Raw genomic sequence first — 15,774 nt, 5'->3', positions numbered from 1 at the left:
TTCATTCCATTCTGAATACTACTTTTCTTGATCGCACTCACACTTGCTCCAGTGTCAATCAAAAAATAATACGTTTTCCCATATGCAATTATTTGTACGAAATTCATGCCATTCATGTTGTAAATGTTACTCTTAGTAGCGAAATGTTTCAAAGTATTCTTGATCTGAATCAGCAATTGGATTTAAATATTGAACTGTAGCTTGAGCCTGGTCAGTATTTTGTTCACTGTTCTCAGCAAATTGAATTGACCTTTGGTTTGAATTACCTCTTTGTGAATTATTATTTCCGCGAGAAAATCTTCGGTTATTTTGAGAACCTCTGGAGTGTCCTCTTGAATTCCACCTGGAATTCCCGCGATGATTTCCATGTGAATTCCCGTGAGAATTCGAATTTGAATTTTGACCGTTTGCATTGCCTCGATTATTGTTTTGTCTACCTCTAAAAGAATTGTATTTTCCTCTTCGGTTATTTTTTCCTCTATTGTTCGAGTAGAAAATTTTCTCTTCTTTTGGATTTGGATCTTCGATTTCAAGAGCTAAGGTTGTTGCTTCAGCTAAAGTTTTTGGTCTGGAAGCTTGAACTGTAGTTTTGAGATTGGAATTTAGACCTTTTTGAAACGCAATGAGTCCTATTTGATCATTAAGAGCTCTAATTGTCGCCGCATTCTCAGATCCTTGCGAAGAAATTTGAATTGTGTTAAGCTCTGCAACGAGTTTTTCTATGTGAGTCGCGAAATTTTCAATATTTCCCGATTGCTTCGCTCTACTAAGTTCCGATTGAATTTGAAGAGCGGTCTTTGTGACTTTAAAATTATCTGTTAGAAGCTTTATTAGAGTACTTAGGGTTTTTGGTTCCTCAAACGATGATAGCTTGTTTCTAACTGCCTGTGTGAGTCTTGTGCAATACACGAATTTCGTCAATTTTATCTGTTCAGCAGCTGATAGTCCTTCGCCAACCAACTTGACCAATTCAATAAAATTCAATAAATTCTCTGTATTTCCTGTGAATTCAGGAATGATTTTAATTGCGGTACTCAAATTAAATTCTGACATTTTTGTATTTCCTTGACTTGTGTCTAAAAATTGTACATTATCTTCTTCTTCAGATTCTGATTCAATTTTCTCTACTAACTCCTTTGGTTGATTTTCTAAAAGAGCTACTTTGGCTTCTAATAATTTTTTAGTTTGTTCAAAATCTGATTGTATTTTACTCAATAATTCTTTAATTGTTCGGCCTACGCTTTCAGACACTTTAGTTCCTTTTAATGAGTTTAAAATTTCTTGACATTCACTGTATAATTTTTTACTACTTTCTATTTTTTCGTCTAAAGATTTTCTTGATTGGACCCGATTTGGGCCATCTTTTTTCAAATTTTTAAGAATTCTTTCAATTTCAGCCGAAATTTGAGTTAAACGTTCCATTCGGTTACTTAAACTAGACTTAGCTGATTTTTCCACTGCTGGTCAGGTGTCGGTGTGTGATCTCGTGCACTGGAGATGTCATGAAGCCGGATTGAAGTTCTAATCTCGATGTGAAGTTCGATGCACTAGAAGTCTGCAATTGTTGTATAAGTCGATGATCTGGGTTAGTTTTCTTGAAGCTCGACGGGAAGATGAAGACATTCTGTAGTATTAGTTGTTGCTGTACTGCTTTCGATGCGACGAGATGAATCTTTATAGAGTTACGCTTGGCTGTTGCTGACGCTTAGCTGCTTGTCTCTTCGAATATTTGTTCCATGCAACTTGCATTAATAAAGTTGCAGCCACTGCCACGGTGGTGATTAATACAACATCTTTCAAGGAGAAAGATTCGAGATGATTCTGTTGAGTTGTCTCGCTTGCTGCTGCAGAACTTCCTGATCCACTTTGCAGGATAGTGGATTTTCCTTCTTCGATGGGACAGCTACATTTACAGCCCATTTTGGGTTTCTTCAGCTCACTTTTTTTTTTCACTTAACTTTTAACTTTCACTTTACTTTTATTTTTCACTTCAGGACTGGCATAGGATCGCCATGAGATGTCCTGCTACGCGCCAGTGAAAACACTTCGACTTTTCCTTAAGGGCGTTTATTCTTTACACCTTCACTTCTGATACAATACTGCCTCTTTACAATTATTGAACAGTCATTAAAAAGTGTATTCTGTGCTTAAGGTTGACGCTCGGGCTTTGGACATTGTCCGGCCTAAATCTAGAGCGTTACAATAATACAACAATAAGCAAATATAATATTAACCCTCTACTTCAGGTTTGCATATTACACCCATCTAAAACAATAGGAAAATCTCTCCAAAAAAAAATCATATTTCCGGGGTTTCCTATTGAAGCATTTGCAGACACTTTAGAAAAACCCTTATTGTTCACGAAATATGTAATTATTTCATTTGAAAACTTCACGTATCGTTAACAATAAAGATTAGCATTTAATTTAACTAAAATTAGCCAGAAATATGACATAAATGTTCAACAAAACGAATAAACAACAGTCACCTTATTGTGTTTTTTATTGGAAAACATGGTCGATCTATGAATAATTCAATGGTGAAAAGGTACACTTAATTTTTCTGAGAAATTATCAAATTAAAATTTGTGAATATGAATGGAGTTTCGCTTTATTTGGAGCAAACTTAACTAAATAATGGAACTGTGGTATAGAAAACATATAAATATAATAATTTAGCACTATATTTATCAAGAAAACAATGACGTTTCCATTTGGAGTAGCAAAAAATTTCCATTTGGAGCAGGTTTTGAATTAGCTTAATTTACCCTATATCAACATTTTTTTATGTTAATTTTGCACCTTTTTAAGTGTAAAATTAACGTGAAGAAGGGTTACTTCAAGCACTAATACACCTAAAAAGGGTAATATTTACACCGATTTCTGATCAATAATGCAGGGTAAAATTAACATTTCCGGAATGTTATTTTAACTTTTTCGGATTTCTCTCAGAGTAGGAAGCAGAAGAGCTGACTTAAAAAAAAACTTTGAAATTGCAAGGGAGTAACCAGGATTCTAGTGAAAGGGATGGGGGCAAAATAAGTTATTTGAAGAGATTTTTGAAAGATTATCCCCTGTTTTTCGAAAGCAAAGACTGAATTTTTTCGAAAAAATCGCAAAAATCGAATTTCATTCAATCTTTATGAATTTGAACACTGAGTGAGAGAAATCCGAAAAAGTTAAAATAACATTCCGAAAATGTTTATTTTATCCTGCAGTATTGATCCGGAATCGGTGTAAATATTACCCTTTCTAGGTGTATTAGGGGTTAAAGTTACCCCTTTTCATGTTAATTTTACCCTTAAAATGGTGTAAAATTAACATTAAAAAATGTTGATATATTTTTACATCTAAAAAGTGTTAGTTATGAGGAAAAAAAGTTAATCGCAACCCCGTTTTTTTCTCAGTGAACTTCTCAAGGAATCAATATTTTTTTTCTGAGATTTTTTGAACAAAAAAATTATTTATTTCAGGAAATTCTGCTCCTTTATCCATTTTCACATCGATTTTGAAGATTTTAGATCTGGCTGGGTAGCTTTTGTTGTTGTAAATTGCGTTTAAGCTTGTTGACAAACCAAAAGAAGTCCTTAGCTTAGCCCTAGATATTACTAGAAAAAAATCGGCATACCTAAATGCCTACATTTTAATCCGATTTTAGTGATTTTAAACGTTTTAGATAATAAACTGTTTTCATTAGTTTTTCAAGCAATGAATATCAGCACTATTTTTTAAAAAGTTTTGGAACTTTTCTACAAGATTTCTCTGTTTTAAAATTCATCACTAATTTAGGGGAAAGTACTTTCCCTTTGAACGTTCATGCCTTCGAATAATGTGAGTTTTCTCTCGTTTTTGCTAAGAGACTCACACAATTCTATTAATTATTAGATTTATTTTTCTTTAAATTTCAAAATATGATTTGTTTTTGTGAGGTTATCTTTGATCTAACCTCTATAAAAGTATTAATTAAAAAACCCTCGTCAGTTTCCTTTTAATGTATATTTTTAAAGCGTAAGATTCAATTTAAGAGTTTTAACATGGTTTTCCCTCCAATCGAACCTGTGTAAAACTCGGAAATACAAACTCCATACATTTTTCAAGGTTATGAATTAATACAACTTCAAATAAAAAAATTATTTTAAATTGATTTTATTTTTATGTAAGTATTTGTCTTTAAAATGCTTAATTGTATACAAGAATAAAAAATGTTTTTGGATTTTCACTCATAAAATAACAAATTTTCAGGTTAGGGCTGACTGACATAGCCACAATTTCCTAATTTATATAAAATTATTTAAATAGAAAATATTATGTGTTTTTCAGATTTTTTTTTCAATTATATTGTTGAGAATTTGTTGTGCGCAAGTGATTACACTTCACCACAGATGAGATAAAAATTTTAATTGAAATTCTAAATTTTAGATCTAAAAACTCATCACAGTTTTTTTTTTGTATTTTCGTGCATTAATTTTAATTTTTCCTGCCACATATGTTCAGAGAAATTTTCAGCATTTTCAAGCTCCAGCCGTAATGGTCATTTTCAGAAAATGGAAGAACATTTACATAAAATTAAGTCCTACTCTTTTAAAAATTGATAAAAATGGAAAATAAAAAATGAAAATTGATTAGCAATGAAATGTTAATATTATTGGCAAACAGAAAATTAAGAAGTTATGACTCCGGTCTCCGGTACAGCTTTCAGATCAGGAAAATTTCATGAAATCAAAATTTGCGTCTTTTTTTTTCAAGTGATTTGCATATATCTATCCCATTCTTCCAGTTTCAAAATTGGGTTGAACTAAATTTAATTTGGTGTGATGTTCAAATTCAAAAGGAGAAGGAGAAGATCGTGAAAGCGAGTAGAATAGACACAATAGACACAGCTTTTAAGAAAAGATATATGAATTTTGACTTTATGCAATTTTCCTGATCTGAAAGCTGTGCCAAAAGGTTTATGAGTCATTTTCATTACTTACCAAAATAGATTGTTTTTTTACTTAATATAATTGCATTTTTTACTTACCAAAATTGATTTTATTTTCACTCACCAAATTTTCTCATTTATGGTTTCGGTACTTTTAATTCAGGAAAATTTCAAGAAATCAAAATTCGTGTCCTTTTCTTTCTCAATGCTTTATCTCACTCTTTCACACTCTTGGGAATGGGCAAACAAAACGCTTGAGAAGGAAAAGAATGTGAATTTTGATTACATGAAATTTTTCTGATCTAAAATATGTGCCTGATCGGCCTGGTATATTACTTATCAATTTTGAATCTTTTATGACTCCAGCACATTTTTTAGAACAGGAAAATTTCATGAAGTCTAAATTCGAATCTCTTTTTTCTCTCTTCTTTTTATGTTTTGGCTGTCAGACTCAATCAGGTCCATATAGCCATTTCGCTCACTCTTATTTACATACGAGTTCCATCTGTTTTTTTTTCCCATTATGTTTGTTCCTCTCATCTCTCCTTATCATTTTTCTTTTTGATCCATCACAAATCCTTTTTTGCTCCCTTATCTTTTATCATACTTCCTTCTTGATATTTTTGCGTTCAGTTTGTAGCTTTCAAGGACGGTGAAAAACTGTTTTCCAATTATTCACCGGACGCGCTTCGATCAAGGATCGAACCGAGGGCCTCTGCGTCACAAAGCCAACACTTTGCCTATTGAGCTACCGAGACCCCTGAATCTCTTTTTTTTTCTCACATGTTTTGCATATGTCTATTTCATTCTCTTCTTCTTTTTTTAAACATCACACCAAATTCAATTTAGCTCAATCGAATTTGATATGTGAGAGAATAAGATAGTCATAATGCAAAATAGTGAGAAAGAAAGAGATGCGAATTTCGACTTCATGAAATTTTCCTGGTCTAAAAAATGTGCCGGTGCCATTACTTAGCAAATTCTGTAATTTATTTAGTAAAAATGTTTTGTTTTATCCCTTTTTGAGAAACAACAAAAAAAGACTCATTCGTCCTCAGGTCTTGCAAGGGTTAAATGGGTTAAATTGTGTTTACCAGTAAAATTCAAATTTTAAAATTTCCCAAGTTTTTCTGAAAGAGGGCGCAGAAAGCGAAAAACAGTAAAATCATCGCGAAAAACATCGCAATCGCCATATTTGATTGTTAACCACGTCAGAACAGTTGAGTGCACTAGAAAATTGTGAAAATCTTGCGTTTTTAGTGATTTTTTGTAAGTGAAAACTCTAAGGATAATCATGGCAGATCCAAAGAAGTAAGTACCATAAGAAGGATTTATGGGAAATACTGTATTTTCTGGGGAAATTTAGGTGAAAATGTGGGAAGCCGACTCATTCAATTTTCGCTTGTCATGATGGACACTTTTGTGCTAGACTTTTTCTTTGTCCCCATTTTATGCAATCTTGAGTAATTTTGTTGGGAATTTTTTGTGTGATTTGGAGGGTGGAAATATGGGGATTGCGGTGGGGTTGATTGGGAGGGGGTTGGTGGTGGGTAAATGGGTGAAAATTGGGAGTTTTTGGGGGGCTTTGTGGGCGATGACGTGATTTTAGGGATGGGAGAGAGAGTTCAAGAGACTTTTGGGTTCTCTAACCTCACTTTTGTGTCAGTCCGGATGATTTGGCTACGGCTATTCTGAAACGCAAGGATCGCCCCAATCGTCTGCTGGTGGAGGAGGCTGTCAACGATGACAATTCCGTGGTGTCTCTGTCTCAGGCCAAGATGGATGACTTGGGCCTATTCCGTGGGGACACGGTGCTGCTGAAGGGAAAACGCCGGAAGGAGACTGTGTGTATTGTGCTGTCGGATGAGAATTGTGCCGATGAGAAGATCCGGATGAATCGTGTGGTGCGGAATAATTTGCGTGTCCGTTTGTCGGATGTCGTGGCCATTCAATCGTGCCAGGACATTAAGTATGGGAAGCGTTTGCACATCCTCCCGATTGATGATTCGGTGGAGGGATTGACGGGAAATTTGTTTGAGGTGTACCTCAAGCCCTACTTCCTGGAAGCCTATCGGCCAATCCACAAAGATGATAATTTCATTGTGCGCGGTGGAATGAGGGCAGTTGAATTTAAGGTTGTTGGCACTGAGCCTTCGCCGTATTGTATTGTGGCTCCGGATACTATTATCCATTGCGATGGGGAGCCCATTAAGCGTGAGGAGGAGGAGGAAGCACTGAATGCTGTTGGGTATGATGACATTGGAGGCTGTCGCAAGCAATTGGCGCAGATTAAGGAAATGGTGGAATTGCCACTGCGTCATCCGTCGCTCTTCAAGGCAATCGGGGTAAAGCCACCACGTGGGATTTTGATGTATGGGCCCCCGGGGACGGGAAAGACCCTTATTGCACGGGCTGTAGCCAATGAGACCGGAGCATTTTTCTTCCTGATCAATGGCCCAGAGATCATGAGTAAACTGGCCGGAGAGTCAGAATCGAACTTGAGGAAGGCATTTGAGGAGGCTGAGAAGAATTCTCCAGCCATTATCTTCATCGACGAATTGGATGCTATTGCACCAAAGCGTGAGAAGACTCATGGCGAGGTCGAAAGGAGGATTGTGAGTCAGTTGCTGACATTGATGGATGGCATGAAGAAGAGTAGTCATGTTATTGTCATGGCAGCCACCAATCGGCCCAATTCAATTGATCCGGCTCTTAGGCGTTTTGGCCGTTTCGACCGGGAAATAGACATTGGCATTCCCGATGCTACCGGGCGATTGGAAGTTTTGCGGATTCACACGAAGAATATGCGCCTGGCAGATGATGTAGATCTCGAGCAGATTGCTGCAGAGAGTCATGGACATGTAGGAGCTGATTTGGCTTCCCTCTGCTCCGAAGCAGCTCTCCAGCAGATCCGTGAGAAGATGGATCTCATTGATCTGGAAGATGATCAGATTGATGCTGAAGTGCTGAATAGTTTGGCTGTGTCCATGGACAATTTCCGCTATGCCATGACCAAGTCCAGTCCATCGGCACTGCGTGAGACCGTAGTGGAGGTGCCCAATACCACTTGGGCGGACATTGGTGGCTTGGAGAATGTGAAGAAGGAACTGCAGGAATTGGTTCAATATCCCGTTGAGCATCCAGATAAATTCCTCAAATTCGGCATGCAACCATCACGCGGAGTGCTCTTCTATGGGCCACCGGGATGTGGTAAGACTCTCCTGGCCAAAGCTATAGCCAATGAGTGTCAGGCCAATTTTATCTCGGTCAAGGGTCCCGAACTCCTGACCATGTGGTTTGGTGAGTCTGAAGCCAATGTACGTGACATCTTTGACAAGGCACGCTCAGCTTCACCCTGTGTCCTGTTCTTTGACGAACTCGATTCCATTGCCAAGAGTCGTGGTGGGAATTTGGGCGATGCTGGAGGAGCAGCTGATCGGGTGATCAATCAGATCCTCACGGAAATGGATGGAATGGGCGCCAAGAAGAATGTCTTTATTATTGGGGCAACAAATCGTCCGGATATAATTGATCCGGCCATTTTGCGTCCCGGACGTCTCGATCAGCTCATCTACATTCCACTCCCGGATGAGAAGTCACGTGAGGCCATCCTCAAGGCTAATTTGCGCAAGAGCCCAATTGCCAAGGAGGTGGATCTCAACTACATTGCAAAAGTCACTCAGGGATTCTCAGGAGCTGATCTCACGGAGATCTGCCAGAGGGCTTGCAAATTGGCCATCAGGCAGGCCATTGAGACGGAGATAAGGCGCGAAAAGGACAGGGCTGAGAACCAGAACAGCGCAATGGATGTAAGTAACATTTTTTGCCTGATTACTCTTTGTTTTGCGTATTCTCTATTTTTGGTCTAGAATTTTCCATTTGGTGAGTCAATTTGATTTCATCATAACATTCCTAATAGTAATGGTCTCTGTAGACTAGAAGTTTAATCCTCTTTTGTCCAAATATATATTTTTTTAGCCTACTGGAACATTAAGAAAATATCAAAGATAGACGCGATTTAAATCCAATTTATTTTATTTTTTTTTTTTGAACCTGTTCTAAGTGCTATCTAAATTCTTTTTTACAACTTTGCAATTATGAGTCTTTTCCTTTTAACTCTTTCGTCTCTTTTGGGACTCTCGTACCCAAAGCAGCATATGAATGTTCTGTGAAAAACAATGTTTTTTAATTATTTAGAACTGATAAAAATCCTATTCTTGTGGATGATTACAAACTATAAGGATGTCCAAATGTAAAATATTTTTTGTAGGACCTCAATTAATTCCTGAGCATAGATATTTTTGATTAAAAATTGTGAAAATGGCTTGCAGGATATGCTGCGGTCCGGAAAGAGTTGAAACACTTCATTTTTTTTTAATTAAAGAATAAAAAAAAAACATAAAATCGTTATAATTTTTTTTTAGAAAATCCCCTAAATCTAAAACTTGCTGGATTTCTTAAATCTGAAAAGAATAAAAAAAAATACTCCCGCTAAGAAACTTATTTGATATTTTTTGTGAAGAAAATTTAAAGATACTAAAGAGGTTTATTCCAAAGTCTGAATCTGTCATAAGAATTAGTCATTAGGTTTCTTCGTAAAATTATCATCCGGAATGCTTTCATTTGCTGAAATTCTTAAGAAATGCTGTTGATTGATTTTATTTTACCCAGAATTTTTTTCTAATTAGGAATTCTGATAAGATTATTTTCAAATAGATAAACATAAAGAGTCAATGTGCTTTTGGATTTTTCTGAAGCATTATTTCAAGCATCTATTCGAAATAATGTTTATTTTAAGGGTTCTATTAATTTTTTTTGTAACAAAATGCGCGCAGTTTTACTGAAAAACTTCTTTATTTTTCAATTATTTTTGCACAAATATTTCGTTCTTGTAAAAAAATAATGTGTAATTTTCAGAGGCTTCAATAAATTTATGAAGCTGGTCAGTAAATACACTGTGACAAAATTGAGGTTTTTGTGGGTGTCTTTGACGAGAGTGGCAAAACTTATTAGAGGGAAGGGTCTCAAATCTGAAATCCTCTTTCACCGGAAAAATCGCTATTTTGAATTATTCAAGGTCAAATGTTAAAACTTTTCAAATTAATCCCTTGATCCATTTTCAATTTCGAGATAGTTTTCTAATTATAGTCTGATTTAAATCGATATTAAGGATTTATAAAAACAAAAATTTATTTGTTCAAAGGATGAATCGTGCGAAGGTTCCGTACTTGCCCTAGTAGAGTAATGCCCTAGACACACTTAGGACTTAAGCCGAGAGACGACTTAGTGGAAAATGATGGAAACGTAGTTTGATCATTATTTCTAATATAATTACGCTAAGTCGTCTCTCGTCTAATCCTCAGGTCTAAGGCCCTAATAAAGTGCTCTAAAGTTAATAGGAAAATTCATCAATTTAATAGTCTAGTTAGAATTTTTTGAATAATTGCTCCTATCTATTTATAAAATCGTAAAATTAATAAAAAATTGAAGAGAAATCTTAAAGTATTTTAAATTAACAAACTGTGATTTTTTAAGGTATAACTTATTTTTGAACGAATGTCAAATCCGGTTTAGTCATATAGCCGAAATTCTTTATTTATTTTCAGGAAAGATTTTTGGAAAATGTTTGACTTGATATTCAATATTGAATAACAAATGAACCATTTAGATTAGATATTGTAACACTGCTTGTTATTTCTAAATCTTTGAGAACTGGATAAAGTGTTCAGTCTGACATTGTTATTAGACTAATCTTCGGGAATAATTTAGGCTCTAAAATATGGCAGTAATGATTTATCCCAAACTGTAATACGCTGAGAACTTCAGTGGTCTTCAGACTAGAGGTTTAACCTAGTTCTCAAAGGTCTCAAAACACTAATTAGTAACAATTTTTATTGACTCTTTAGAGTTTAATAGATCATTTGCCTTGAATAATTCAATCCTAAGTTAAAATTTACCAGAAACCCTCAACAGATAAGATATTAAACAAATTTATTAATTTTTTTTATATATATATACGAAATACGATATGACTAATATATACGATATGACTAATATATACGATATGACTAAATTCCCACTTAATAAGCCATTTCTAGGCTTAACCATTAACGACGAGACACTTTTTACGGACTGAAAATCAACAATAAAAATTAAACTTGGAAACATAATCAATGATAAATCTTACATCTAACCTTGGAAAGTCCAACAGAGTCTGTTTCGGTGTATTTTGTGCTTCTATGAACGATAGGGACAAAAATAGCACAAAAATTTAAGTAATTTTTCTGACAATACCAATGAATGATATTTTTCGCTTTAATGAAAAATATTATATATGAATATTGTAGTTTTTATTGCCAAAAGGGTTTTGCTTAAAAAAAATTGGAAGTATAAAAAATAAATAAAATCAGTTATAAATTTTAGGATTTAAAAATGCGCCATTTTTTAGCTTAAATATTTACTAAATAACAAATGGATAGAGACTTGCAAAAAATATTCTAGATTCCTTCAATCTTCTACTTTACAATTATGCACAGACAGAAGAAAAAAATAACATCAGGTAGTTAGGAAAAATTATTTTCTTTATGGGACACCGATGTTCCAATCGTCCATAAAGGGTTAAGCCGAGAGACGTATTTATCAGAAACTGATGGAAATGTAGTCTTTGGGAAATTGGGGCAAAAAGTCACAAAACGGATATTTTATTTTTTTGCAAGCTACTCGAGCGCTTCAAAAATTTCTAATTAGCGCAGTGTTATAGGAAATTTACCGCTCTACAACTTTGTGAAAGTAATTTTTCTCTATTTTGTAAGGAAATACGTTTATCGAGCCGTTTTCTAAAAGGTAATTTTGTGACCATTTTCAAAAATGCTGGGGCAAATAGTACCAGACATTGCGTATTATCATATTTTGATTCGCTTCATCAAGGGCTTCCGTAAATTTGAAAAAATACCTAGAGAAGATATTTTCATAGAAAATTTATTTATCTACACCTTTGTGAAACAGCGTTTTCTCTGCGAGAAAAGTGAGAAAACGATTAAAGCGCTTTCAAGCTATTTTAGAAAAAAAAACACAAAAGACTGCAAATCGTTTGACCAATGCAAACAAAAAGCGGCGAGACATGATAATGACGTTTCTTTTCGCCGTGAGACATCAGAAATTGCTTCGCTTTTTTGTTACTTTTTGCTCTATACCTTTTGTTACTTTTTGCCCCAAGTGGCCATTTTTAATAAAAGGATTTCTGGAGAAAAGAACTTTTGTGAAATTCTAAAATAGATAGCGGATTCGTATTCAAAAAATTCAAATTATTTTGAAAATATTCACCAGTAGTGCATCAATTTTGGAAAATAAGTAAGGAAAATATTTCAAAAATAGGGCTAAAAATTTCGATATTTTTTTATTTTCTAAATTCCTCGTTCGAATTCTAAGAAACGTACGACATTGAAAAAGGTCTATAGAAAAAAATTTGAGCCGCTACCTTTTACCTTGGAAGATATTGAATTTTGAATTTTTCGATTTGTGACTTTTTGCCTCAGTCTCCCCTAATCATTATTTTAATTATAAAAACGTTAAGCCATCTCTCGACTTAAGTCTTAAGTGTGTCTAGGGCATAAGATTCAACTCTGAAAGCCGTGTAACGGCGTTATCACACTTGCACATTAAAATTTTAATGTGATTCACATTAATTGTCGCTTGTGAGCGTCCAAATATGTTATTTGTGTCTTTGAGTCACTTGATATTTGGGGTTTCTCTATTTATTGATAAAGAAGTGGACTTGGCCTGCAAAAATAAGTTTAAATTTACCTAAAGCATAAATATTTTTCACATAAAAAAATTAAAGAGAAAATCGCATTAATTTTTCGCATTAGTGCTATAAATCAATTTATATCAAATTTTGTGGGCCAAGTCTACATTTTATCAACAAATAGATCAAATTTTGAATATAAAATGATTCAAACACACAAATTACACATTTGGACTCTCACCAGCGACAATTAATGTGAATCATATTAAAATTTTAATGTGCAAGTGTGATAACACAGTAAGATATACAAGAATGAGTTTAAAATTCAATACGTTCTAAATTACTGATTTTTTTTTGCTCGTATGCAGGTTTTCTTCTTTTTTCCTGACTCAAGATTTTTTTTTTATATCACCGATTAGATATACAAAATTTAGTTAAAACAGAAAAAATACTTCACTGAAGGTTTTATTCCAAGGGATAAATCATATCATAACTGAAGATTTTTAAAGTAATAGGCTGGTCAATGATACTTTCTCTCATGTTTTCAACATTTCAGATGGATGAAGAAGATCCAGTTCCGGAGATAACTCGTGGTCACTTTGAGGAAGCAATGAAATTTGCTCGCCGTTCTGTCTCGGACAACGATATCAGGAAGTACGAGATGTTTGCTCAGACACTTCAGCAATCTCGTGGCTTTGGCACAAATTTCAGGTAAGTTGAATCCATTTCAGATTTTTTAAGGATGTTTTTACTTATGAATTTCGGGATTTCCGGGGATGAAAAAAAAAACAGATTTCCGTCGGGAAGTGGCTCATCGTCACAAGGTCCTGGACAGAGTCAGCCGCAAAATCGTCCGGAAGATAATGGAGACGATGATCTCTACAGTTAGACGACATTTTATTCATCTCATGCTCGCCTCCAAATGGGAGAAAAAAAACTTTCATCTTGAGTTCTCTTCTGCCCAGGAAGAGAAAAGCGCGATTGATAAACCCATGATAGGTTTCTTTTTGTTTAGTTTTTTTTGTCATCTTTTTTTTTTGTAAAAGAATACCCACAAAGCATCTGGATGGAGATAAAGAGGAGAGACAGATGAACTAGCCTGTAAGGAGTTCTTTTTCCACACACAAAAAAAATATTCTTAGACTTTCTCTAGAGGGTAATTTGCAGAATTTTTGCGTAATTTAAACAATTATATTTCCAATTTGAGAATAAAGAGTAATAAAATGAACTACAGCATGTCTATTAGAATTTCTTCAGCTTTAACAGCTGATTATTCCGTCGATGGGCCATTTTCCGGAGGCGTCTCCAGTAGTGTTTGGTATTTGGATCAAGTTCCTCAAGGGGCAGGGGCTTTCCGGTGTGCATCTTCCAGAGCCATTCTGGGTATTCAGAATCTGGTTTCAACTGAATATCTTCGCCGGTTTTGTAGATGTTACTGCCGCAGACAAAGTTAACCAGCCGATTAACATCGGTTTCCACGGGAATTTCCTTCTTTTCCGCCACCGGACCGAGCTTTCCCAATTTCTTCTTTTTTGTCATTGCAATTGGAGCCACTGAAATGCAATAACCTAATAAATTTTTGCCTTAGGGATAAGATTCTAAGAGTTCTTACCTCCATTAGAGTAAAATCTCGCAAGAGAATATGTGAGAAAACTCTTATTTATTGAGGAAAATATAGTGAGGAAACTCATTTTCCCGGATCTACAAAAATTAGGTTATGTCGTTGAATGTCATTAGAGGTTATTAAAATTTTCTCAAAGAGGGCGCTCGTAGAAATTTTTCAAACAACCCAGATGGCAACACGAAGTAACTGTTTTACGTTTCCCAATTTCATATCCCATACGTATAATGAATTAAGTATGAGAACATAATAGAAAACGGGTTTTCTATAAAACCCGAGCCAAAAAATCACGTAAAACACCAAACTGGCAGAAAATGCCAGCGCTGATATTATCAACAAAAAAAAACATTTTTCCAATAGTTTTTCGTTCCGAAAGACTTCTACAGGGTTTTATACTAAAACTAAAAAGTCACTTAAGAAAAAATGTACGTACACCATACTTTTGTACAGAAAATGTATGAGAATGCTTCGCCCTGGTTCTAGACGTTCTAACGGCGTTATCACACTTGCACATTAAAATTTTAATGTGATTCACATTAATTGTCGCTTGTGAGCGTCCAAATATGTTATTTGTGTCTTTGAGTCACTTTATATTTGGGGTTTCTCTATTTACCGTGTAAACAGACGGAATTTCCACGGGAATTCCCACGAGCAAATGGTAAATTTGCTATACAAGCGCCCTCTGCAAAAGTGCACGAAACTGCCCGAATATCTTGAAATATTTTGAATTTCAAATGGAAAGTTTCCGTTGGAGGGTGAAATATTCAATTTTCTAAAATGGAAAAAAACTATCTCGCTCGAGATAGCTTTTTGCTTCCGGAGAATTCCGAAAATTTAATTTGGAGTGTTTTTAAGCAAATAATATATGAAAAAACATGTAAAATCTCCTGTAGTGATCAAAACATTGATTTTAAAAGCAAATTTGAAATCGAATAATAATACTATAATAATTTTGAAAGGATTAGTGTTTCTGGATTAAATTAAATATTCATCAATAACATTTCAGAAGAGGTTTAAATGATTGGAAAGGCAGATTCAAAATTTATCTTTTTCAATAAATCCCATTATTAAAAAATGTAAAGAATATAATAATGTAGATAAGGAAATACAAAGAATAGTAAGAACTATCGAAGTTCACTGATGAAAATTATAGCCAGAAACCATATAAACTGCCTTTTCGGATATAAAATATTACTTCAATATTTTTTATTGTTTACTTTTTTTTGGAAATAAAATTTTAAAATATTTTACAGTCTTCTTGTTTTTTAAAACAATTTGTATTCAATTATTATACAATTAACTAATTTTTGTAAACATCTCTGTTCCGAATGAATTGACTGCTTGGTCACCCAGGGATATTTTATACATTTTCTTCCAACACTTTATAAAATTTTAAATTATCAGCACTACAATTAAACGAAAATTAATCAATAGGTCCTATCAGCAAAGATATCCAAAGCCTGTCGTTGATTTATCCACTTTAATTGGG

The 15,774-nt window shown here is 34.5% G+C and overlaps 2 protein-coding genes across 2 annotated transcripts; one reads left to right on the top strand and one right to left on the bottom strand.

Annotated features, from left to right (window-relative positions):
- Positions 1 to 6,092: 6,092 nt before the first annotated feature.
- LOC129804578 (transitional endoplasmic reticulum ATPase TER94) lies at positions 6,093 to 13,892 on the top strand. Its single transcript, XM_055851998.1, has 4 exons — positions 6,093 to 6,231; positions 6,587 to 8,729; positions 13,221 to 13,375; positions 13,457 to 13,892. Exons 1-4 carry the CDS (start codon positions 6,215 to 6,217, stop codon positions 13,551 to 13,553), a joined length of 2,412 nt encoding a protein of 803 aa, XP_055707973.1. The 5' UTR covers positions 6,093 to 6,214; the 3' UTR covers positions 13,554 to 13,892.
- On the bottom strand, positions 13,834 to 14,405 carry LOC129804589 (39S ribosomal protein L54, mitochondrial). Its single transcript, XM_055852071.1, has 2 exons — positions 14,277 to 14,405; positions 13,834 to 14,217 (listed from the first exon to the last, which is right to left on the bottom strand). The coding sequence occupies exons 1-2, from the start codon at positions 14,353 to 14,355 to the stop codon at positions 13,907 to 13,909; spliced, it is 390 nt and encodes a 129-aa protein (XP_055708046.1). The 5' UTR covers positions 14,356 to 14,405; the 3' UTR covers positions 13,834 to 13,906.
- Positions 14,406 to 15,774: the final 1,369 nt, after the last annotated feature.

This window comes from Phlebotomus papatasi, chromosome 2 (assembly GCF_024763615.1).
Source record: "Phlebotomus papatasi isolate M1 chromosome 2, Ppap_2.1, whole genome shotgun sequence".
Classification (NCBI taxonomy): Eukaryota; Metazoa; Arthropoda; class Insecta; order Diptera; family Psychodidae; genus Phlebotomus; species Phlebotomus papatasi.
Note: the sequence above shows the minus strand (reverse complement) of the source record. Positions and strands in the feature narration are given on the sequence as shown.